Source organism: Epinephelus fuscoguttatus, linkage group LG9 (genome assembly GCF_011397635.1).
Source record: "Epinephelus fuscoguttatus linkage group LG9, E.fuscoguttatus.final_Chr_v1".
NCBI lineage: Eukaryota > Metazoa > Chordata > Actinopteri > Perciformes > Serranidae > Epinephelus > Epinephelus fuscoguttatus.
Window position 1 is genome coordinate 15,015,874 of NC_064760.1, and position 26,775 is coordinate 15,042,648.

A 26,775-nucleotide genomic window follows, 5' to 3' on the forward strand; every position below is an offset into this window, starting at 1 on the left:
AGAAATTTAACTCTAATTGGCAACTGGGTGGCGCTATAACAACAGAACAATGCATAAACATGGCTAAAATGCGACCGATCGCTGTGGCTCCCCCTGTGGAACAATGTTGGGTTGTTTTTTTTTTCCTGATTGCACCGATTGCAATTTTCTTGGCCATTCCAATTTCCTATTTTTTCAAAGTCTGACCTGCCAAATTTTTTATTTTCTTTCTTTCTAATAACTATAATTGACAGCACTGACAAACATACTTGGAACTATTCTTTAAAGCAGGTTCCCAACTGGTTAGTCGTGGTCCAAAACTGGGTCCTGGGTCCATTCTGAATGGACCGCAAGTGACTCGCAAGCATGTCAACTTTGTAAAAAAACACTTAATTTGTTAAGTACAGTGAATTTTGGAGTGTTTCCTGTTGTAGAGTGAGTGACTCATGGACAGCTACTTAAAGACATGGCCAACGACAAGTATGACACTGAATATATCAAACTGTGTGGACCCTGAACTAATGACGAAGCACATATCTGACCCCGTGGATGGACCAGTTGGGAACCACTGATATAAAGCCACTAGGCACTTGACTAGGAATAGTTATAAATGCATATATGATATCAACGATGAGTGTCTCATTTAGCATCCACAAAAATCTGATTAACTAGCAAACTAGGTTAGACCACCCAACTCCAACTCTACCTCCTGTAATATGGCATTATCTTTTTAGCATTTTCCATTCAATTCCATGAAACACTTAGCATTAGCTTTTCTATGTGAATGTTTGGAGCTCATTATCAACTCTCCCAGCAGTCTGCTAGTTATCTTAATTAATCGGCTAACCTGCAGAGTAGGGTAGGCCACTGATATTTGTGTTTCCATTGAGTTATACCTCCAGGACTAAGAAGCTAAATGTTTTAGCATCTTCCATCTAATTAAATGAAACAGTTAGCATTAGCTTTGCTATGCCACACTTCTGTGTTACCTAACAACTTTGTGATTAACACAGATTTGGGTGGTATACCCCAGTCTGTTAGTTATCGTAACACAGTAGATGTCAAACCATGTGTAGCATGCATGGGAATGAATTACAACTTTAAAGAACAACGCACAAACAGGACCTATACATGCATTAAATGGAGAAATGTCAGAGCAAGGGGAATGCCCATGGACAGGCACCCCAAGCAGTTGGAGGCGCCATGCCTTGCTCAAGGGCACCTCGGCAGTGCCCAGGAGGCAAGCTGGCATCTCTCCAGCTACCAATCCACACTCCATATTTGCCAAGACCCAAGTCCCTGTGGACTGAGCTACTGCCACCCTTGTGCTGCTAATTGCGACGTGAACCACTGGGCAGCGCACGCAGTACATTTGATCAGCACAGGACAGACTATATTTAAGACTGACTAGCCGACTGGAATTTGCCGGTTCTGGTCACCGTTGATCAGTTGGTGTATCTCTAGTTTTTGTGCTACACATTACCTTCTGCATGCCTTGCAGAGCCTGCTGCAGGAAGCTGAGCTGCTGAGAGTGTGTGTTGTGCTCCTCACTGCTGATTGGTTGGTTCTTGCCCTGTTCTTGTTTGAGCAGCTCCACCTCGTTCCTGTAGGCGTCCAGCTGACAGCGCAGGGAGTCGTTCTCCTCCTTTAAGGCTTCTGCTTGGGAAACACCTACAGATTCATAAAGTACACAAACATACATAATGACATATTATTAGACTGTCTAGGAAAGAATTTAATTGGTCTAGTTTCTGTCTAATGTCAAACTCTATTGTTCTCTATTTGAAGGTTTCCATTTCAGGTGTCAACAAGAAATACAAACATATATTTATATATTTCATATTGATTCTGTAACCGATTCTTGAAATTACAACCTCTAGTAAGAGGTTTAGTGAAGAACATACTTGACTTCTGTCAAATGTAAGATTTTTTTCACAAGTAGTCCACTGGTAACACCCAAATTAAAGCATCTCTCAGCCTTATACAGTGCACACACACATATCCACTGACTCTATACTGTAAATAACATTCTAAGCCTTTTTTCCTTTACCTCGTAGAGAAGCATTGAAAATACCATGAAATTTTTCAAAACGCAGCCGCAATATTAATTCTGTTTAATCTCAATAACAGGAAAAGTGCAGAGAACCCCCCCAGAGACTTAGACAAAGAATCATTCTCCTTCTTTTGCATTTGTGAACCAAATGCAGACTATGAGAGCGTTTTAGAAATTATGTTCCCATGCAGGCACTAAAATACAATCCCTTTTGAAAAATGGCAAAAAGTGCCTTTTATCTCTAAATAGGCTTTTGACTTCAATAGGATTCTCCTTTTTCCTGTTCTTTTTTTTCTCCCATTAACTTTCCTGAAGAAATTTAATTCCTGATGACCTCAGTGACTGAAAGTAGACCAAAGCTGATTAATTGATTTTGATCTGAAATCCACTGCTAATGTATTAATAAATGCACAAACGTAGATTTTTCGATACACTCACAAATAGAGGCTTGAAAGTCTAATTTGTTGCCAACTCTGAAATAGTATCCCACAATGGACAAAGGGTCGACTCATACGATCTGTACATGACATTTAATTAATGTCATGGTTGAGATACTGTATCTAACAGTCACTGTTAAATCGGAAGAATGTACTCTCAATGATTTACAGCTACAAAACCATTAATGATCATGCCTGCTTCAGGCAATCTTGTAATATCTATTTCAAGATGCATGTTGCATTGGTGACCTTTCCCACTGACTGACTGGAGATTAAATAACTATTGTCTCGTAGCTCTGGAGTTAAAACACTCCTGATGAAGCCTTGGAGCCCTCGGGAGCAAACAGACTGACCATCATGCATCTGTATGCTGGTGGAAACACATAGAAATTGTGCATATTAGGTCCGTGATATGCTCAGTGTGTGTTTGATGTGTTGTCCAACAATGTTCGAAGGGTTTATTTCAAAGACTCTGTAAAACAATGGAAGTAGTCACCCTGATGTCACCCACTGGTTTGTGAACTCCCGTTCTGAAGCCTTGAGTTTGGTATTTTGGCCGTCACCATCTTGGTTTTTTGGAGCCATAAGTGACCACATTTAGACAAGAGGGAGGAGCTGTGGAGGAGCGAGAGGTGGATCTGACTCACAGACTGTAGCGACACCTTGCAAACAGCATGTCACTTATAACTGACCCGCCCTTAATTACGCATAATTTAAGCCTTAATAAAATGTAATTGGCCGAGTTGTATAAATATTCACCCGCCCTTACAGTTGTCATTAATGTTGGCATTAGCTAAAGAGACCAAAATATGTTTTGGATCTGGCTGTGAACACTGGGCATATGAACATGGCGGTATATGGGGATCGACTTGCTTTTGTGTGGAAGAAGTGGCCATCTGAGGAACTGCAGTTTTTGTCACTTGCTCACGTGCTCAGTTTTTTAGCTCCGGAGGTTACTGCTTGGTTTATACCCCACTTGAATGACCACAGTTGTAGGCAGGGTAAAAATCCAGCTGTCAAAGACAGTCGGGACATGTGATATTATTTAAGTATGGGGATAATGTGCCTTTCTGAAGCTGTTTGACCGCCAACAACGCAGTTCTGACAAGGAATCTATATCCTCCTGAGACCCTGAGGACATCACATTTGGGGTTTACTTGACCTTATACTTCACTCAAGTTAGCTCAGCCCTATTGTCCTTATTTGTGGACACTTTTATGTGCCATCTAGTGGTAGTAAGAGCACAATACACTAATCCATGTAAAAACAAGATGGCATCCTGAGACAAAAGTGGACAAGGTCCAAAACCTGATCACATTTTATGACTAAAACTTATTTATGATTAATAATGTTTGTAGCTTGATATGACAAAAAATGACCAATGTCAGCAACAGTAACATGCTAAGACGCTGTTAATTAGGAAGCACTCGTTGGGAGACATTGGGACTTTATTATCGTCAATAATGTTTCATTTTTATACTTATCGGGTCCTACTGATCCCAAATAGCGGGGAAAAATTAAAAATGCATAGGGCATGTAGGGCGACTCAACAGGGATATATGCCAGCTGACGTTAGCTAAATAAAGTGCAAATGCTAACTTAGTTCATTAGCAAACAAAGTAACAAGTACCAGTGAGTGATGATGGTCCAGCTTTACAAGAATTTGGCAATTAGCTCCACCTGGTGATAACAGGAAAGATTATCTAACATAAGACCTGCTAAAAATTATTACATATCATTAACAATTTAAAGTTTGGTTAGTTACTGAAAACCAAATACATGTACCCACTAACAGTAGGTAGCATTTATCTATCTTGGATCCAACAGAGGCTTGAGATAGAGCTGCTGGACAGAACCATGATCTGTTTGGTGACCAATACCAAGGGAAATGAGTTAGATAAGAAACATCAGTTAGCATCACGTAACGTGTGTTTTTTGAATCTGGTTGAAGGATTTTTCAGTCAAAGGTGAAACAACAAAGATATGATTTGCCATGCCCACCTCACTGACTTCAATAGAACTGACACCAAAGTCCGGCTCCAATACAATATTCAAACGCTGACACTGACATCATGACCTTTCATTCTTTTATAGTTTCCTTGAGTTCTGATGGAGTGTACTGCTGCCTCAAAGCTTTTGTCCAGAGCTACAGTTACAGAAACACCACTATTACATCAGCTACAGTCTGAGCTTTCCATCTGCTGCTTAAATCAAATTAACTGCCTTGTGATAACACAGTCCTTCCCATAATCTAATTATCCATATCAGGTAGCTCGAGAGCTTGACGGTGCCCTGATGTCCAACTGTAGCATCTGTAGCACACAAAATACACTTAGTTTAATCCTCTGTTTTTACCTTACTTAAGTCAAACTGCCTTTTTGCTCTCCCACAATACAGTATGTTTTTCTCTTGGGCAGCATCAGTAATGTCTTTAACATGCTTTGTTTTATGGTAAGGGTTTTCTACCTCCTCTCAGTTTCCGTTTTCACACAGCTCTTACATCAACAGAACACTTGTGGGTTTGCCAGGGTGTAAATTCAAAATTCATCAAAAGATGTGCAGTTACTTATTAATTAACAGATTAATGACTGTTTCATGAACTCCACATCATTTTATTTTGAGGGCAATTTCCACCTGAACAAAAGTGATATGAAAATATTTTAAGAAAAGGTTGTGTAAATGAGGCTCTTTTTTTCCAGCATTGCAGTAAACTAAACTGAAAAATCTACAACAGGTCCATACTGCAGCTTATTCCTTCAAATTATATACAGAGGGATGTAAGAGCATGATTCACAGTCCCTGTGAAAATTGTGTTGAATTTAACTGAATCTGATTGAGCTATCTCTACCATTCGGTTTAGGTATGTCATGCTAAAAAAATCCTCTAGATGTCGCTGTGTCTTAAAATAGTAAGCCTTTTCAGTTCACCTCCTCCACGAAGTTATTAACAAAAATAAGGCCCTCCAGACATAAGAACTCTGTGTGGTGGGGTTTTCAATGGTAGGCATGTTAATTTGACATATTATAATTTCAGAGGTGTTATCGAACAGATTTATGTAACTTTATATAAAAGGTAAAAGTCTAATAAGGGACAAATTATTTTTTAAAAACATGCTCTACAAATTGATTTGTCTTTTTATGGTAAAGGTAGTGAATTGAAGCTAAGCTAATTATTATTATTAATTATTAATTTAAACTGAATATTTGCCAGGAAAAAAAAAAATCTTCCAATCATTTATTGTTGTTAAATGACACATTTAATGTTAAACACTGTATATATGGTGGAAAAATTATTGAAAAAGTATGGTTTTTACTGTTCGTTTTACTATATCAAACAGCTGAATTGAACGTTTATAATAAAGGTAGTGATGCTAAAATAAATTCACAATTTTTATGAAATAAAAAAAGGATGAATATTCACTGTTAATACAATAAATTTAATGTTATCCCATTATACATATGATTGAAATTTTTTTTTATTTTGAGATGTTTTCAAACCATTGTAATGGTAAATATCTATAATATTAACCACTGGCAATATAACTAGTACTGGTAATACTACTAATTCCATGGTCACAAGTTGATATGTGTTGGTATGCTAACTTATTACAAGCATTACAACTGAACATGATTTTTAATTTTCATTTTATCATTACCATTAAGGGCCATCTCAACTATATTCAAAAACAATTGGATCTGTTAAAAAAAATAAACATTGCTCTCTGTTGTTATAGCCACAAGGAAATATAAAAATGCAAAGAATACATTTCCATTGTTGTTTTTCTTAATAAGTGTGAGTGTAAGTTAAAGTGTTAATTATTTTCAGTGTGAGCCCAATGCACTGACTGTCAGCCAAATCTAAAGGACACCCAATAATCAGATGTCTAATATTTCATTCAGAACAGCGCTGAAATAATGATATAGATAAGATGGTAATAATATCCCATTGTGTTTAATTTCACCTGTGTGATTAACGCACGTCGTATGTATGTTTCGTGTGTCGAGTAATATTGTGAAAGGAATTTGTTTTTATTCCTCTCAAGCTGTGTATGGAAACATGATTAAATTAACAACACATGATAATATTCAGATGGATATGGAAACCCCAGCTTGTGTGCTAATGTGTGTTTTCTCCCAGCAGGACTCAGTGAGGCAGAGAAAGGGTGAGGGGAATATTGATGATCAAGTTGTATGAACTTGCTGCCCAATGAGAGCCAACAGTTTGACCAGATTCTGTCCAACGTCCCCTGTGTTTGCTCTGAATGTTATGAACACTAACATATGTGCCTGTAGGCATGCACGCACACATATGCACCACGCTGGGAGAAGACCAACAGTTTATTCTCTTATTAATCTGTGTGCAGTGACAGAGAACCCTCAGCTATATATTAGGATTTCTTTCTCAGCATCTATGTGTTTATGTGCACATTGTGTACCCAGCTACACAATTTATCAGATTCCACAAAGTATGTCCCTAATACGATGTGTTGGAAGCTTCAGCAATGCTAGTGTTATTCCCTGTTTAATATCACAGGTTTGTTTTTTGGTTGCATATCAGATTTATCAGTGCATTTCTTCATATTCACCACAGTAATAATAACAAAGCATCTCCCAATATGAAGCCTAAAGGGCACAACTTTACTTCAGAGGAGAGATTTCAGGAGATTAGCTCTATTTCCTGTTCTGCACAGCTTATTTATCTCTTATTGTGCTGCCTGTTTCTAATATCAGATTACAGGGTCTTTTCAGAGGTGATGCAGGCACAGATGTGCTCTGTGTTTGTGTGTGTGATTCAAGGTTCAGTGATTTTTTTTTTTTTTGTGGTTTTAAGGGGCTCCTTTGTGACAAATAATTGAAATGCAATTTTTGTGTAACCAATTTGATTGACCCCACCTTGTTTATAATGACTGTACTTAGGGATTTCATACTGTACATTTCCATGAATTCCTTTCATGGACACAATGAAAAAGTGCAGGAGATCAATACTGTGCTCCAGCAAGGCCGTGACATCATTTCTGCCCACAACAGCCCTTGCTTTTAAATTTACCCAATGTTTAAACTTGAAAAGCAGCTGAGGTTGATTTAATGTTTGGACAATGTATCCAACAGTGGCCAAATGCATTCTGTGTTATAACCATTAATTTTATCATCACTAAACTGACAAGAGGCAGTTTATGAAAAACACTAGCTGTTTCCAAACCAATGAGAATATACTGATTGCAATTTGGTTTTACATTTATAGTTCTTTCACACATTAAAATCATGCAAACTTGAAGTGCTGGATTTTCGAGTGTGAGTTTAATGGCCTCCACTGTCACACAACTCAATGCACAATCAAATAAATGAAGGAGCTACTGACAATGTGGGATAATGGTGAACAGTGGTGGAGAGCACCTAAGTACAATTAAGTTTGAGGTACTTGTACCATTTTCTGCTGCTTTATACTTCTATTCCACCACAATTCAGAGGGAAATATTCTACTTTTTTACTACACTACATTTATTGGACAGCTTTATTTACTTGCTTAATACCAAGAGCTGCTGGAGCACTGCAGAAGCCGAGGCTGGCGGGCTCTCAGCGAGCCAACTGAAGTGGGTTGCTGGGGATTCGCTGGGCGCTCAATCTGTAAAGTGCTAGCAGGGCTCGGAGTAGCCACAGCTGCAATGAGGAGGGCCATTCGAACCATTACTGAAGCCGCAGAGAGAGCCACTTGGTGGTTTTGGATAAAGAGGGCGAGCCCTTGGATTGCTGCGGCTGGGATGCAATCCTGTACTTGATGTACTTGACCCCCTCTGATGTTGCCTCAATATTAATAATCATAATAATCTAATCATGTAATATAATTATTCTGAAATGGGATATTCTGTGTAATGAGTACTTTAACTTTTTGGTTATTTAAGTATATTTTGATGCTAATACTTTTGTGCTTTTACTTATTTAACATTTTGAATGCAGGACTTTTAACTGTAACAGAGTACTCCCACAATGTGGCATTGCTACTCTTAGTAAAAGTACAAGATCTGAGTACTTCTTCCCTTTCTGACGAGGGGTGTGGTCACAGCTCAGCTTTTTATTTTGATGTTATAACATTTAAAAATGGGGAGTAGTGTCCCAAATTAACATTATGCTGGATATCCACCAGGGCAGCGTTCAATATTTACTAACACAACATGCTGTGTAAAAAGATATTACACTGAAAGTGGTGTTTCTGCAGCAACTTTGAGTATCAAATTGGAAATTTACGTACAAAACACCGAGGGGCATATACAGTATGTTAGGACAGTATGTGTCAGTATCCTTTGTGCGCACCTCATTCAGCCCAGATATTTTTACCTGAGTCCTCAGAGTCTTTGCTGTTGGTAGCGGAAGAGTCCTCCATGTCTTCGTCAGACATCTCCATCTCCTCTTCTCCTCTGATGCCCATCAGCTGCTCGTTGTGCATACTCCTAATGTTCTGCAAAACACAAAAACAGAAGCGGGTTGACTGCATACTTTCTCTAAAACAATGTCAGACCACATAAAATGTGCAAACCAATGCAAAAACACACACAGAGAGACATCTGTTCAGTGTCTTCAGGGTTTCAGCTCAAGGTTAACAGGGCCCAGACATGCAAACATGTAGCCTTTAAATATAGACACACATCTGGGCTGTCTGGAGAGAATGACACCACGCAACACCCGTACAAGCAGATGCTGTATTTGTCAGAGGTGGGAGGTGGTGACAGGGTAACATGTCACCCCTGAAACTCACATTTGAGCTCCTGCGGAGTGAAAAATATGAGCACCTGCGGTGTTCATTCGGATGATCATGATAAAATAATTTGGAATAATGTGAAAATAGTCTGACCTTCACTTTGGACACGGTTAGCTTGGTACAGCTTGACCTGCAGAGGGATTATATTGTCCTGTCAACCTCCTACCTTACTATTATTACCTAGTAAGCACACACACGCACAATGAGCATGCATCAGTTCTATTATCACATTGGAGGGCACATGGCCTCTCTTCCCTGGTTAATGCAGTGTGAAAGTATAGAACAGATAAAAGACAGGATTAAAACAGGCTATTGAGCATGTTAAAGAACTAAAGATCAAAGAGCACTGTAATCCCTCATGAATCTGACGTCTTGCTGTTAATGCCAAGAACCCCCTAAAATGCCATCCTTGAATGTTTCAAAGCAGTCGTGGATGAAACATGATTTAAAAAACACAACCTTTTGTTACGTGCGACTGCTGAAAAAAACCTTACATTCAGACATTTTCTCATCAAAGTCAAGGGCAGAATAACAACACAAAAAACACAACATAACTGCAACGGTGATTACCTCTCTACATCTGTTTCCCTCAACCATCCTCTTTTCAATTTGTCCACTCCACTTCAATTTCCTGTGACATGTCAATGGGGACAAAAAAAAAAAACGGTGTCCCTTAAGTGACACAACAGGCTTCACCTTTGTGAGAGCAAACATGGACGTGACATTGTGTCTGTGCAGATGATTCCCTCCGCAGCAAAAGCCTGTGTCCTAATATAATACTAAGACTGATTCTCTGTGGTTTTCAATACATCAGGCCTCTCACTAAAGTCACAGATGTTGTTTTCAAAATAAGATCATTCATTTTAAAAACTGATACATACTCTAAAAAGTGACTGTGACATTTAAAACAAGGCAAATATTTGTAACAAAACCTTTAGAGACAGATTTATTCTTTTGGTTGACAAAAAGGGGGGGGCCTTTGTTGTCATGATTACAATAATAAGCTTTCGAATAAGACTGTAACTGCCATGAGAAGCCAACATTTACTGCTGGTAAGAAAAAAGAAACAAACAGCAATCTGCCACTTTTAAAATCTGACATTTGGCTGTGCCGACCATCCACACTGACCTCCTCCATCTGTGGCCCATCACAACGTTACACTACTTACTCCTTTGCTTCAGATGGAAAAGAGTCATAGTTCCTCCAACCATTAGAGAGCGATGTCATCTGAAATTGAACTTTAACTTTAACGCATGTTGTTTCTGGGGATCTGCTGGCTGGTGCTGTTTTTTACTGGGAGGATGGTCTCACTTATGTTGTCTTCACATTATGAGCAATTCAGCAACAGGCTACAAGTCATGGTAGTTTGATGAATGCCTTGTGGGTGTGGTTTAGGTAGGTCAATACATATTCACTCTGAATAACCACAAAGAATGGCGAGCCCAACAGAATGGCCCAAGGGATGTCCAGCAGAGGTGTCTGGTCCAAGAGAGCTGGTCGTGAGGAGGAAGAGCAGTGGCTCTTGCGGTGAGTCAACCACACAAATCCCCCGCAGATAGGAGACGTCACACTCACCCAGGGATGTCCAGGCACATTTTTTCCCGTCTAATGCAACATGTAGGGAGAGGCACTAAGGCTTGCTAGCCTTAGCTGATGAGTTTTCATGAGCCAGGTATAGCACAGCAGAGTAACACTGGTGACATGACATCAGAAATTGACTGCTGACACTTGTCGCTGTGGATGGTCGCAACGCACTGCAAATCAAAGTTAACCTGACCTCAACTTCTTTCAGCACTCAAATAATGTGGTAAAGCATCGACCAATCATTTGCTTTTGTTTCTAGCTGTTGTACTCTGTTATTTAGCACAGTTAGCTAACTCTATTCCAGCTCTCTGTGCATTGTGGTGCATACAGGGATGCAATAGGGTGGTGATATGTGATTGATTAAAAGCACAAGCACGTGGTGAGGTAATGCACAGCACAAGAAATCACAGGCAACAGAACAGGTAAACTCACAAAGAAGAGCTAACTGGTAGTCTCTCCACACAGCCATGTGGAACAGGCGAACAGAAACCAGGAATGTGGAAGCAGAGCTCTTGGTCAAGGACAGAAGGCTGAGTTGTTTACTGGGGAGCAGGCAAAGCAGATGAGGTGGCTTGATGAGGTGGGTGTGGTACAGTAGAGTGGCAGGAGTGGGAGATGTGTGGACAGGTGACAGGCTGGCAGGTAGGTGTGTGGAGAGGCGGGGTTAGTGGAAATTTACTGGGTTAACTGAGAGAATGGCATGTATGGGCATGTATGGCAGATCGGAAGTGCACATCGTGACAGATATGGAGTCTGGGCTTTTCATGGGTGCGCTCACAACTTGTTTTATTAATTGAGACATTCAAAGCAATTCACCGAAACAACAAAGCAGGCGTGTTTTATTGCTTGATCCGAATTTTAGTCAATTTTCAGCATGTAAGTTGTTAGCTCAGAGGTTGTTGTTTTCCCTTAGTGATGGAGATTTGGAAATGGTAACACACAGATAGCAGAGGGGAGGGAGAATGCCGACCTAAATCAGCCGCCCAATGGCAGGCTTAGAGTCACAATCTACATCCGGTGAGTCAGACTAGTAGTATAGACAAAAAGTAAAGGGATCATGAATGTGTGTACAAAGTTTCATGGAAATTGATCCAGTAGTTCTTGAGATATGTCAGTCAGGATCAAAATGGTGACATCAAAGATGGACAAAAATGACCCAAATTACTGTTTTGCTAAAGTTGAAGATATAATGGGTACTCTTTTACATTTTTTCTTAATCTTTGGAAAGTGTTAATGATAATCACAACAGTGCCTTACAAAAACTTTAAATGTACTTTATTCAAAAACTCAATTTGCCTCTAAAAGCATAAATGTTTGATATAGAGAATAAAAGCAGTTATCTCAGTAGAGGTACTTTTTGATTAAAAGAAAACAGCATGCTTTAAAGGATGGATATGTTTACGGAGACAGAGCAAGGGAAGTAAAGAGGAGAAATAAACAGTGGCTTATTGGATTTTGATTTGCTTCATTTAGGAAACAAAACCATTAAGTATAAATCGTGTTGTGATGGAGTTATAGCTTTACACTTGCTGCAGTCTGTGTGGCGTACAGATGGTGAGGCAGTTTGTCTTATTACAGATACAGTGATGGAAACAACACCCAGCCTGACTGAGGCACCTAGAATAATTCAGGAGCTGATTTGTACTCATGTTGAACACGGGAGGCTTTTCGAAAGCAGCGGTGGCAAACACTGGGATCTGAACATACACTCACCCTGCGTGCTAAAACCTCTGATGCAAAGGCTACTGTCATTACACTGGGGAGTTGACAACAGTGTGTAGAGGCACGGTGCTCCGCCTAACAGCAAATCAATATTCGTGGGTTAAAGTGTAAAGTGTGATTAATGTATCAACACTCTAATGTGGACAGCTCCCAGCAGTGGTTCTGAATGCTTGTTAATGTCATAGATCTATTTCTGGAAACGTATTAGCATTTTCATAGTTCTGCAGGGGATGGAGCAGAATGAACGCTATTCTCTTTTGATACTGTACATGAATATTCACAAAGAATAGGGCCTCATTGACATTCAGCAGAGAAAGCTTGATTTGCAATGACGTGTGTTTTCTGTGTGCGGATGTAACACTTTGTACGTAGTGTTTCTGTGAGTGCACGAAACTGCATGTGTCTGTGTGTGTTGACTACAGCCCTAACCCAACACTTTCTACACCCAGGCATTAAGAGACTCTCAGCAGATCAAAACTTCACCAATTAGATCTACGCCTAATGCGGCACTCTCTATTAAAAACAACACAGACTCCATTAAACACAAGTCTTCACCATAATTAATGTGGCATTTGTCTGACATCAAATAATAATGAAAAAAGCAAAGCCCTGTCAGTTTCTGAAAAAATGATGAGATGGATCACCCCAATTCCGGCCCAAACAAAACATGCAAAAATGCAGTTATTTTCCTGTCGGTCCATAAATGACAGCAGGCAGCGAGACTGGTGAGACAGTTTAGAGCAGCAGAAAGGCATCAAAACAACAAGACCAAAACCTCATTCAGAAGCCTGTGACTTTAGAAACCCATTTACACCCCTGATCTGTATTCAGATATTTTATCTGGATATTTACATCTGATCATGGGCCTTTCCATTCACACTGATTATTCATTATATTATCTCGACTCTGTTGCAGTTAGATGTGGTTTAATTTTCACAGTCGTTAACATGCATATTCCCTATTCCCATGCCATATGAGGCCTATTAGAGTCACCATTTAACATGCATGTCTTTGGACTGTGGGAAGAAGCCAGAGTACCTTGAAGAAAACCCTCGCTGACACAGGGAGAATATGCAAACTCCACACAGAAGGGCTTGCCCACTCAAGAGTTCGAACCCGCTTGCTGCGAGGCGAAAATACTAACCACTGCACCACTGCGCCATATGTGCTGTTAGATGCAGCAATAAAAAATGAAGGACTGTTGAAGTACCAACCTCAGCCTGCGTGCGCCATACATCCAGGTTCTTCCGCTGAGCTTTGGAGAAATGGTCCCATGCCTTTTGTTTGGAAGCAGCGTGGAATACAGACACAATCTGTTCAACTGGAATGAGGAAGAAATGTGTAGATGTAGGGAAGGACAAAAGAAGGAGGAACAAAGAGGTAGGAGTGAAACAATGAAGTCAGCTGGGGAAAACAACCATGTCTATAGTATTATATGTTTCAAACCTGTGTCAAATGTGCTTGTCATTGTTAACACATATAAAGCCACACAGCATGACACAGAGTCCCACTGGAACTCATTTCAGTGCATTTTAAACTGATTTGAAGCATCATAAAAATTGTCGTAAACTCTTTCAATCCTACACTACGTATGTATTTCCTCATCTTGTCTTGATCAGGTCAGGTGTATGTGCTTTTGATGATATTATTTCAGCATGGTTCGCATACCGTAAGAAGTCTTCTTGACAGATGCGTAGGATCAAAAAGTCTTGACTGTGAAGAAACCATGTGCGGGATTCTCTGGTTTCTTTAAAGTTTAATGATATTATATAATTTATAGCAGAGTGAGCTATTAATGCAAGAAGAGGAGAAGCAAACAACATGTTTCACTGTGTTGTGATCCTATGCCCTGTACCATCTACTGACATAAAGATTTCTAATACTCTTTACCTTCGAGCCTGCACACACCAATAATTAATACTCTGTCCAACAGAATTCTACACAGCACTTATCTGAAAATGGTGCAATTATCGCAGACACAGAAATGGTTGTTTTCTCATGAGGCTGGTTGTAATAGTAGGGCCCATGAGAGATCCCTCGTTTCTTAGGAAAAAAATACTGAGAGCAAAAACTGGCTACTTGAAAATGAAACTATTTTATTGGAAGAGAATGTTTTGGATAACAAACCACTGCCTGGTATTTGTTGTTTTAAATGCAATGCTAATGCTGTGTTGCATTATCAAACAATTTTCAGGTTAATTTCTAAATATTATGTACTGTAACTTGATGAAGCATCAACGAAAGCATTAGCAGCATCTACTGGCCCCTGAACTGTGGTTTTAAATCCATCTAAATTTGCAGTTCTATGGTGTGAGGAGGGACTAAAATTGGAAATAGGATGTTGTTCTTTGTGTGCAAATTGCATGAAAGCTTACAGAGTTTTTGGCACTAGCAGATGGTAGGTTGACTCAAAAGCAAATGAAAAAACAACAAAACACTTCCATCATGTTTATTGTCTTCCCCGAGGCAAAGAAGAAAACTTTTAGCCAAAGAAGCAACGTCCTCAGTGTGACACAAAGCAAAAGAGTTTATAGGAAATCTGGGTCTAATTTTGGGAGTCATTTGAGATATAGGACATAATGCTCAAAATGTTTACCAGCCAAACGTTAAAGTTAAGTCTCTGTCATCTTGTTCTGTAACAATACTCTCAGAGGCAGATGTGCCTTTGAGTGTTTGTGATTGGTTTTGGTTGTCATACAATAAGGCAACACACAGCTTACATCGATTGTTGTTTGCTCAGATGCACTTTGTTGAATGTGCTTCATTATAATGAAGCTTACAGAGGAGTGACAAGAGAACATGCAGCTCAGATTAGACTGACAAAAATAGTGATGACATTTAAGACAAAAATATATATGAATAATTAAAGTCTTTGAAAGTTTATCTCATGTCTGGTGCCTGATTATCTAGTGAGACCTGCAGCAGACAAAAGCAAATCAAAATAAATACCTACATATATACAGTCATTTCCTTTCTTATTATTTCAGTCACAGCAGTTATTTCACAGATCTAGTGCAATTATGCAAATCATCCTCATATCTTCGATGCAAACAGTGTTTTCAGCCTAAAAGCCTTTTTAAAGAAACCCAACCAAAAAAGCAATAAGAGCAGATGGAAAAAAAGATATTTTCTTTTTGTAGATATTCTGCTATTTGGCAGCGAACTGATGTCGAGTCACTCTGTTATCAATCTTTAATCTACTCACCTGTAGTAAATGACTTTTGGGATTTCGGTCCAGGCCAGCAGGCATTAATTTAGAATCATAAATACTTCAGCATTCATGAGATGCCAAGATAAACTCTGTCTCTCTCTTTTTTTAAACGTTTTTTGCTGACTGGCTGCCTCCCTTCCATCGTAGTATTTTGGAGGCTATATTTAAGTCTGCAAATTTACACTGATGCAAAATGTAAAATGCTGTTTAGGGGCCGGTAGATGCTGCTAATGTTTTCACTTATGGTGTCATCAAGTTACAGCATTGATGGACTACTGAATGGGCCTGCCAGGCACAGGCCTGCCACCCTAACCTTCACCTGTACAATCTCACCCAAATTATCATGCTCCGACCAGGGAGAGACATAAAATTAACACAAAGACACACAAAAAGACCACAAAGAGATGCAAAGGAACTGCAAAGAGACACAAAATGATTAAGAGACATAAAATGACAACAAAGAGACACAAAAAGACCACACAGAGATGCAAAGGAACTGCAAAGAGACACAAAATGACCGCACAAAGACATAAAGTGACCGCAAAGAGAAACAAAAAGACCACACAGATGCAGAGACAGAAAATGATCAAAAGAGAGACATAAATTGACAACAAGGAGACACAAAAAGACCACATAGAGATGCAAAGGAACTGCAAAGAGACAAAAAAAATGACCACAGAGACACAAAACTTCAAGAAGTTGCATCACAGCAACAGAGATGCAAAACAACAACATCTTTGTGTCATGCTCCTCTGTAGGAAAGGTAGTGGGGCCTTTTGTATATCTGGGCCCAGGGGCCCATTGTTTCATAATCCACCCATGAGTTACAGAACATGAAAACATGAAAATGATTTGATAGTCTTCCACTACAGCTGAGGACGGTGAAGTCAGCATGTCATCTAAAATGAATCCCTCCATCACTCAATGCAATAACATTATGAAACTACAAGCTTGCTATAGAACTCCACTCATCTTACCACCATCACATCATACATCCTGCCTACTATTGATATGTTCAGGGTTAAGACTGCATCAGCTCAGGGCTACATTATGGTGTATTGACATTGTCATTTCCCTCCTAGGTTATCGTGGTTATATTGAGCGAATATAGAGGCTGTTATATAAGACACTACGGTAAAACCTTGGAAAATGTGTGTATCTAAGCGTGTGTGTGTGTGTGTGTGTGTGTGTGTGTGTGTGTGTATTAGGTGTTAGTATTAATATTACATTTATTTTCAGATTACTTTAGTTTCATTGGTCGATAGACCCCACAAGTCGACTTTTCCACCCAATCTGCCTGGGAAAAGGAATGGCAGTCTGAGGACACCTTAAACAACCATCTGGTGTCAGACCGCATTCAACAGGTCCCTGGCAACAACCTCCCAGCAAGACAAAATCAACCCTGGGCAGATTCAGGAACAGCCACAGCCCCTGCCTGGCCTGTGATCACAGATAGGGGAGCAGCACAAACCCACTGTGTGTTTGTGGAGAGGAGCAAAGAATGGGACACATGATTGAAGCTTCACCTCTCAACAGACTAAAAACAGGAGTAGTATCCCTCCATACAGCAGATCAGGAGGCAATTTCTTGGGGAATGGTGGACAAGAGCAATCTACTGCTTTGTCTCTTTGTCAATCACTGGTAGTATGAATGTTCTGTGTGTTTAAATGTGCTTCATAATTAAAAATGTGTATTATTAATCAAACAAGCTAGTGAACACAATATAAATTGAGGTCTGACCGAAATAAAGTCTTATATACTTTAAAGGAGCAGTGTGTAGGATTTAGGTGCATCTAGCTGTGAGGATTGCAGATTGCAACCAGCTAAAACTTGGTGGTGGCCATGCGAACTCCTGGTTAGGATTCCTCCAGTGTTCATTGTTCAGGAGGTTTTTACCAGGAGCTGAATTATCCTCAGAAGTCTCTAACTCTCAGAAACAAACGGACCTGGTGATTACATAGTAAAAACACTGTATAAAGCAGTTTCATGTTATAAATCAGTGTTTCTCCAATGCTATTTCGCTAGCCCAGTACCTGATAATGTGTGCTCAGCCTTCTCTCATAACTTAAGACTTAGACATTCAGAAAGTTTTTAGTGAGAGCCAAATTAGCCACAGAGGCCTCTTTCTCTCCAGAATCAACGCGCCAGGTGATTTAAACTGGTAAAAACACTGAAAAAATCAGTTTAATGTCAAAGATCTATGTTTTTCTATCACTGTTCGGCTCATACCGGAGGAAGCTGCTTACTACGGTGGCTGATGTGAAAGCACAAATGGCCCCATCTAGAGCCAGTAGCCCCTTTTACACTGCCAGATTTTCCGCAAATGTTGGGCCATTTTGCTGGCCAGCTGCGAGCGTTTATACACACTGAGGCAGAGTGGCAAGTTGATCTGAGGCGCCCAATTTTCCGCCTCGTAGGGTAGTCATATTGGCAGAACCCTTTTAGTTTAAACAGACCGAGGTGGCCTTCTGCAACGGGAGGGGCTGTTGATGACTTGTGGGAGGAGCTGTTGATGACGCCACACGTGCGAGCCACTGGCGGTGGATAAACAGGAAACAGCTGATAGCAGGAATTAGCGAGCAGATAGTAGCAAGAGGGAAACACAAACCTGACAGACACTGTAAAGATGGGCAACTGGGGAAACAAGGAATTGCGCGCCTTACTTGCCCTTGCAAACGAAGAGGCCATTAACCATCAGATGACGGGGACAGTGAAGAACGGGCCGATTTATGAGAGAATCGCCGCCTGACTAGCTGCAGCTTCCCTCCCACGTCACTGTTTACATCACACGCTGAGCTACAGGTTATGTTACTTGCTCACGCCCCCCATTGCCCCGAAAAAGGCGCATTCTGTATAAACAAAAGTAGGTAGGCGGCATTTTGCCGCACTCACCGATTTTGTTTTTATACTGCCAATGCTGAAAAAAGACTGATTGGGCTTTCCTGCAAATTTGCACAATTCCTATCTAAAAAGGGCTCGTGTTTGGTGTATCTGTTCTGGGTTACTGTACAAAAATGGTGGTGCAACATGGCGGACACTGTGGACTACACTCTGGACCTTTAATTCACTTGGAATAACCTTCAAAAGGATTTGAAACTAGGTGAACTGGTCCCTCTTCCTGGCTTTAAAACTGCCATAAGTACAAGGATGAATAAGTCTGTTGGGTCTTGTCATTGTGCATAGGTGTTCTAATATTTCTACATGCTACTGTATATCTTCTGTGTTTTCTATTGTGTGGTTGTTTGGCCGTAAGGTTTTGTGTGCTGCTTTCTAGGCCAGGTCTCCCTTGTAAAAGAGATCATTGCCCTCAACAGGACCTGGTTAAATATGGGTTAAATAAAGTAAATAAATTTAAAATGGATTTTTTTGAAGATATTTTTTATAAAGAAGGGCAGATAAATCAATTGGTAAGTTAGATTTTTATCTTTGTTGTTGTGTACACTGCCTAGAAGAAGCCTGGATGTGAAGAGACACACAGGGAGGGAAAATGGTTCATTTTATGACTCAGAATTGACAAAACTACTTCAGTATGACTCTTGGCTAGTTGTAAGAGGACAGAAAACATGTCGGCTGGAGGAGACATCAATTAAAATGATTTCCTTTGAGAACTTTAAGTGTCCAAAACATTGGCAGAAAAAACAAAAATCCAACTGCAACAAAATGAACAAATTGCAGATTACCCAACTGTTTATACAGAAGTAGTGCCCAACCTCATTGGTGAGTTCTGCCTTGGCTGCAGCCAGAAAGGGGGCATACAGGTCAAATCCAAAGCAGAACAACCTGTCTTCCATGGCAGAGGGATGGGTGTAAAGCTCAGGCAACTGAGGAAGAGGATGCTTTAACCGGGCTTTTTCCTCCTCCTCTCCTGAAGCACTGAGTGGTGAAACAATCCCTCTGGTGAGAGAGAAGCACCCAAGAGACCTCCCCTATGTTTTTGATGGAAGGCAGTCGAGCCTAGCAAGACATGTCAGAAACTAGCTGTGGTTAGGGGCACGACACAGACTGTGGTAGTAGCAATACTCCTGGTCAGGTTTTTCATTTTCCCTGCTAACAGGGACACAGCCATAAGGTCTCGTATTCCCTGACCAGTTAGCAGAAACAGGTGGGGAATAGGAAATCAGCACTTTGTCAAATGGGGGAGTGCCTTCAAGGCAGTGGCAGGTTCTGGACAGCCTAATGGTGATGCCAATACACAGGACTCCTTTGATGAATAATGCTTGCTTGTTCTGTTTTGGGGCAGGAAATGTTGTCAGCTAACCAAATTATGGTGGAAATCCAACTTAGACAGAAAATAGAGTCTGCACTCTAGACTAAAGCCCCGTTTTCAGTGAGCAGTGCAGTATGGTTCAGTTTGGTATGCATTTTTCCGTTTCCACTGTGAAAAGATGTGTATGGTACCAATGGAAACATTGTGTAGTGTTACCCCTCAGTCAGGGTACCTAGCACCGGATCTGGTACTAAAGGTGGAGCTGTGAGGTGCAGACTTCCATCTGTGTCATCGGTAATGAGGAAATACAGTAAGTGCTGGTTGGAGCAGTGAGTGACAACAACCCCGCACACATTTAAGAGTACTGTTTGCAGTGGAAACACTAGGGTCTAGGTACCATGTCTGAAGGGTTACTTTTGGTTCCAAAGGTACCATACCGAAAGTGTTTGGTGGAAACGGGGCTTCCATAAATTACCACCGAGTTGACAATGATGAGACAATGTCTTTCAGATGAAGAGCATGAAATTGGAAATGCCACCTCTGTGGTAATTCCGTTCTTTATGGGAGCTTTGTCTAGTGTGTGGACTCTTTGCATGATCTCTTGTCCCACCTATGTCACATTTTGGTAGCAGATGAAAATTGACATTGGATCACATGTTTTGTTGCTACAGCATTCAGTAAACAGACTACTTAAAACAATCAAAACAGGCTCAACAATGTCAAGAGCTTTTCAATAAAGGTAATTCTCTTCAAGGTGACAGCATTGAGAATGTCTATAATATCATATCCTTCAATAGCCACCTCTGACAAAAGCAGAGCCCGGTAAATACGGATGTGTCTTTTCTTCACAGGTGTGGGGTATAAAACCGCCTCATGGGAGACCAATCTCGGCGCTGGCATTTGTATGGATGGGAACTACGGCGAGCGAAAGACAAACTCATGAATAGAAATAAGTGTTTGTATGGATTATTGTGTTGGATGTGGATGGCCTTTAATGAGCGAGGAACACAGAAAGGAAGAGAGTGAAGGTGACTGACAGAGAGAAATAGAGACATGCAATGAGACAGAAGCAAAGAAAGAGAAAGTCCTGGGAGGTTGTTACCAACTTCAATCTGCCCTTTTGAAACCAGCACAATGTATGCAGTACAAGCCAGCTAATAAATATGCATCAAGGATCTCAGAGGACAGATCCTCTCTGTTGTTGTTTTCTGCGGTTCAGCTCGTCATTCATAGTTTATTGTGCCTTTTGTCATGTAACACATGTTGAAGATATTGTAATGCATCAGACAAAATGGAAAAAGGGTACATAGTGTTGAGTGTTCAGAAGGGCTGCGTAAAATAAAAAAATCTGAATAAATGCAAGAGATAAAGGGTAGAAGACCGAACCACATATCCCCAAAGATCTGTCCATATAATATACGTAACACAGTAATTTATCATAAACTGTATCTTATTGAATAAAAATGAATGCTTTATACCTATATTCTACAACAGTTAGTTCCATCCAATTTGATATTATGAGGTGCTGTTTTCTGCTGTAGAGTGAGTGACTAACCAACAGCTGCTTGACAGAGACAGCAAACTAGATGGCCAAACACAAGCATGATGCTTAATGTATCAAACTGTGTGGACCTTGAACCAATGACTAAGGAGAAATCTGGACCCTGTGGTTGGACCAGATGGGAACCACTACCTTAGATGACTGTATGCTCTAGGACCTCTCGTCATTGTGGTGATTCACAAATGTTGGAAAACCTGTTCTATTGACTGGTTTATACCATCATTGCGTAAGATTCTGAATTTGATACGGTCATGTGTAAAGTATATTTCTGAAATTGGCCCTTCTCCAAATTTAGCATTTTCCAATGAAGACATGTAGGACATGCAAATATTATCAGCTTTTAATACCATTATGTGGACATGTATACAGTGCATTCAGAATATGCATCTCACACTGCCTCTTGCCTGTTTACCAGGGCTCTGTGTGTTGTCATGAATGGATTGTACACAAACCAACTCGCCAAATGTTTGCAAGGCTGGGGCAGAGATGCAAGCCTAAAAGAAAAGTGCACATTTCTGGTCTGATAGAGAAACACACCTACTGTTAAACATTATGAAAGACTTGGATATCAACAGGTTTTTGGATATGCCCAAATATTGCAACACCAACCTTTACAAGAAGGTGTTTGACGGAATGAAAGAGGGAGACTGTGTTTGGTCGAACAAGTCAGCCACCGGTAGGTAGTTTTGAAAAAAAACTATTTTGATGCAAAGGGGCAAACGGACAAGCGGCTCCAGCTGTTCTTCATTTATATTTTGACATGTTATGGCACCTTGATCTGAGAATGCACAGCTGCATGTAAACGGGGATATTAGTGGAATATTCGTTTTCATAGTCATGTACAAGGCTAAGAAGAAATATTGTACTTTTCAGAATAAGAGGAAACACCAGATTATCGTATCCCTGTAAACTGAATGACTGGTGACTCCTCACTTCTCTTAAGAGGCCCGTAGGGGCAGCAGGCTTTTCAGAAATCTGCTCAGCTCAAAACAACAAGCCTTGCCGTCTGTTGCAGGCCAAATTTTGGCCTTCGTCATGACTCACAAACTGACATCCATAGAAAAGTTTGGCCTAATTTTGAACCTGAGCATCTGCAGAATAATTCCATACCCCATATGTTATAATCCAATAAAGTTCGGCACAATACGCTGCAATACAAGATGAATTACCTCCTCGTTTTTTTATCCTTGTCGCCATCTTGACTAAGGGGAGGTGGATTATTTTGTCAGCTCAATGTTGTAGACCGGGAGATTGTGTTACTTTGGTCATTTTTCTTTGATATTTTCACTTCTATAATAAGTAAGTAGTGTATGTATCTGAATATTTTCTTTTTTTTGTCTGTTTTAATTGTGTTTATTGTTATTTCCGACTCTGTTGTGCTGTATCCTGCAGACAAAGTTAATACCATCAAAAGTCCAGCCATGAACAACATGAATCAAAGATTTCTGGCTGTGTCTCAGTCATTAAAAATACATCCATCCCCATAATTATATTGTATCTATATTTCAAATAAAGTGCCTATTAGCGGGAAAACTCCATCTGCTCTGTGCAACACGCGGCGACTCCATCAAAAAAAGATGAGGCATGTATTTTATCAGATTCTGGGATGCTTCTGAAATGCGCTCTGGCGAGCCTGCTGAAATTACAAGAATTATCTGGAGTGGCCGCGATCAGCTCGAGCAGCCGTCTGGCGTAGATCTGAACTCTACTGAGTGCATGTCTCTAGTTTCTTCTTATGTCAATGTGTTTTGGTCATAAACAGCCAGTACACCTTTGCTTTGGCTGGAGACAGCAGCAGCAGCAGCAGACATAGCAGTAATGAAAGTGTGGCTTAAGTCATTACAGCCCACTCCTGTGTGCTTAATTTTACATCTGCCATCGGGAAGACATCATCTGCCTCCAGTTTATTTTTGTCTTAATCAGTCTTTACTAGCACAATTTAACCTGAAACACTGTATGTGTCCTGCAAAAATACTGTTTTTATACATAATTTATACATGTTTTTATGCTGTATTTATCATTAATGCAAAGTACTGTTCGCTTTCTGTGTGTGTGTGTGTGAGAGAGAGAGAGAGAGAGAGAGAGAGAGAGAGAGAGACTGAGTGAAAGAGAGTATGTTGGTAAGTGTATGTGTGAAAATGTGTGGGTTAGAGCGTATTTATGTCATGGTATTTCTCTCTGGGTATTTGAGCATTTGATATGCCGTGTACAGAGCGGTGACCTGTGATAAAACGGCACACTGCAGAGTGTCATGGGAATTACTGCAGTGCAGCGTGGTCAATTGCACCTGTTACCCAAGTATAGCAATAACCGAATGGTAAATTCTTCTGGATGGTGCGCTATTCTCCGGGGGGCTGTGACATACGAGAAATTGTTTACCGAGTTCATGTATGTGTGATTGAGAGGGACACACTCAAAGAGCCTGCATGCTCCTTAACCTGTGAGCTCCCGGGTAATATTCTGTTTCTGTGACTGGTGGCCAATTTTCCATGTGAAGACACAATTTGTCCTTCATCATGAGGCAAATAGGAACAAAACATCTCTGAATATAGAGCACAAATGGTAAATGGTGTTCATAGCCACCAAGTGTTGCTCACTGGAGATGCAGTAAAGTCTAACATTAATGAAAACCTTGAACAGTTGTTGGTGAATATGTCCCCCCTGACTATAATGTAATTCTGTGATATCTGACAGGAGATTGTACAGACATTCAGTGTGATAACTGTTAAGTGTACTAGAGTTACAGTTTGTCACACATGGTGGTCAAAGCTTTCATGACACTTGTCCTGAGTTTTCCCTTTTACACAAGCATGAACTGTGAAGCGAGACATAAAAGCTTCGTTAGTTAAAATCAAAGATCCTTTTATTTGGTCCCCAAATGGCTCGGCCTGCTCAAATAAAATTTCAAAGGCTTGCTCATGAATGTAAAGTGTGTCACCAGTAATTTCAGTGTGATCTTTTTTATTTTGATCTGTTTTGTTAGTGTGGTGGTGCTACAGTGTGGCAATAATTGCATCTTTAGTCGAGGCAAACAAACGAGGGTCTTTTTGTGATCCGATGACCTTCAAATAGTGGAAAAGTATTTGCTTTTTAAAATTTTAATCACAGCATGATTATTGGAACTGCCTGTAGTCATGGGCCAGTCAGATGACTGGTCTCTTGCTGATCATTAAATACAGCTGTGAAGCTGTTAACCAACCAAATTTAAAAAGTTGTGATGCTATGCTTTGTAAACTAAAAGATGATGCTTTTGCAAAGACACTTTCACTAATGTGACTTGTGTGTTGTTAGTATATGTTGCTGCTGGTGATGCGACATGAATCGCTTGCTGGTAAATGTGCGTGGGAGGGGCGGAAGGAAACGTGATTATGGGTCGCATTGCCCTTTGCATGTAAACTGCATTTAAAAAAATGTTTTTAAAAAAGGCAAACTAATACATGCTCTATGGTAGGTGAGTTGTACGGTAAACTCACATGAAGCTACTGACCCAGTGACATCTTAAACTACATATACATGCCCTGTGTGACTGTGCTGAGAGGACTCACACTGAGCGAGTATGGTAACCATCGCCGTCTTGAACTTGTCTTTGGCCTCTTCCACCTCCTTCTCGTGCTGACTCTTCTCGCTCAGCAGCCGGCGGATGTGGCTGTTGGATGATTGGATCATGGAGTAGAAGTTGTTGGCGTTCCTGCGGTTGACTTCACCTCTTTCCAGCCAGGTCAACAGCACATGCACCGCCTCGGGAAACTTGTTGTCATCTAAGGAAGAAGGGAGGAGATGAAGTCTGGGTCAATATGAGCATGGTGAGATAAAGAGAAAATTTACCTCAGTATATTTACTATCAGCAGCATACACTGCTCTCTGCATGTACGGGTTAGATGGTGTGACTTGTCCACCTATACCTTAAACAGTTGCTATGGAATATTAATATTTGGGAGCTGGTCTCATTGGACTCATTTTAGATGATTCTAAATGACTTGGACGAGGGCACATCTGTCTGTAGATGTTTTTATGTTTGAAGATTTTTTTTGATGTCTTGTAAGTCTGTAATTTATTCATTGTTTTCTTTTTAAATTGTTATACGTTTGTTATATGTCTGCAACTGTGTTACTTGTGATGCTGCCTGTCTTGTCAGGACACTCTTGGAAAGAGCTTTCTAATCTCAGTAAGTCTTTTACTTCTGGTAAAAAAAATAAGGTTATATAAAAATAGATAAATAAAAAGTCTGGGCAGAAGTCAAGGAGAAAGGAGACTACATAAGAAAGTCAAGGCAAGTCAGGTTTATTTAAAGAGCACATTTTAAAACTAGAATTATGGCCTCATGGTTGTCTAACTCTACGAACCAGTCAACCTGCATACAGTATTCATCCATATTCATAAAAATATGGGTGCTTCACACACATCTTACCCCCCTGCAGCACAGGAAATCTATATGATCAGCACACCCAAGATTAGTGTCACCATTTCAGTATCTGATCAAATGTCTCACTTCCTGTTCCTGAGATATGACGTTGAGTGATCGCCTAATAGCCCCTAGAAAAATGTTGTTAATACAACATTATGATGTCACAGTGAAGTTGACCTTTAACCTTTTGAATATTAAAATGTCATCGCTTCATCATTTTGTTCTATATACATTTTAGGGCTGACAACTGAAAATGCCTGAACACCTTTGTGTTCGTCCTTCGTCTTTCAGCAAAGAACGTTACAATTAAGGTTCTGAGGGGTGAACGGGGAGACCTTTTCTGACGTGTGTTATGGACAACAGCTATAAACCAACATCCAATTTATCAGGTTTCTTTGAGTGCAGTGATCCATTTATTTTCACGTGCTCACCTTCACACAGGTAAAAAAATGTCTGTCTGTAATTCATCTCAGGTAGGTTTCTACTCAACAGTTTCAGAGTCAATCACAGGTTAGTGTCCATTCAACAGTTAAGTGTCCAAGCTTCTGTTCATCAATTCCAGTTTCTTCATGCAGCCACACTTCACATGGTCAAAAAACTGCTTACCCCGGCCGTGACACACCTGCTGCTCATCACCTGCACCTTACCTACATTACCTCTGTTTTCCTGCTCTAGTGCATGTAGTATCTGAAGTTCTACATGGTACGTGACGTCCTGGGTCTGATGATCAGTTAGGGGCCCAGTCAGGGGCCCAGGGTCAAGAAGATATTTATGGCCCAGGTCAAGAGGGTATTTATGGCCCAGGTCAGGGATTGGTGAAGTCCGTCTAGGGTGTCTCTCTGTCATCTGTTTCATTTTGTCTC

General features: G+C 40.3%; 1 protein-coding gene across 1 annotated transcript in view; it reads right to left on the reverse strand.

Annotated features, from left to right (window-relative positions):
* The window catches only part of LOC125894528 (ecto-NOX disulfide-thiol exchanger 2-like), a 265,263-nt gene that overhangs the window by 31,528 nt on the left and 206,960 nt on the right, over positions 1 to 26,775 (reverse strand). Inside the window, exons 7-10 of the mRNA XM_049585996.1 lie at positions 25,053 to 25,265; positions 13,743 to 13,849; positions 8,802 to 8,922; positions 1,463 to 1,650 (exon numbers count right to left, since the gene is read on the reverse strand). Coding sequence (XP_049441953.1) covers positions 1,463 to 1,650; positions 8,802 to 8,922; positions 13,743 to 13,849; positions 25,053 to 25,265 — 629 coding nt within the window. The remainder of the gene's footprint in view (positions 1 to 1,462; positions 1,651 to 8,801; positions 8,923 to 13,742; positions 13,850 to 25,052; positions 25,266 to 26,775) is intronic.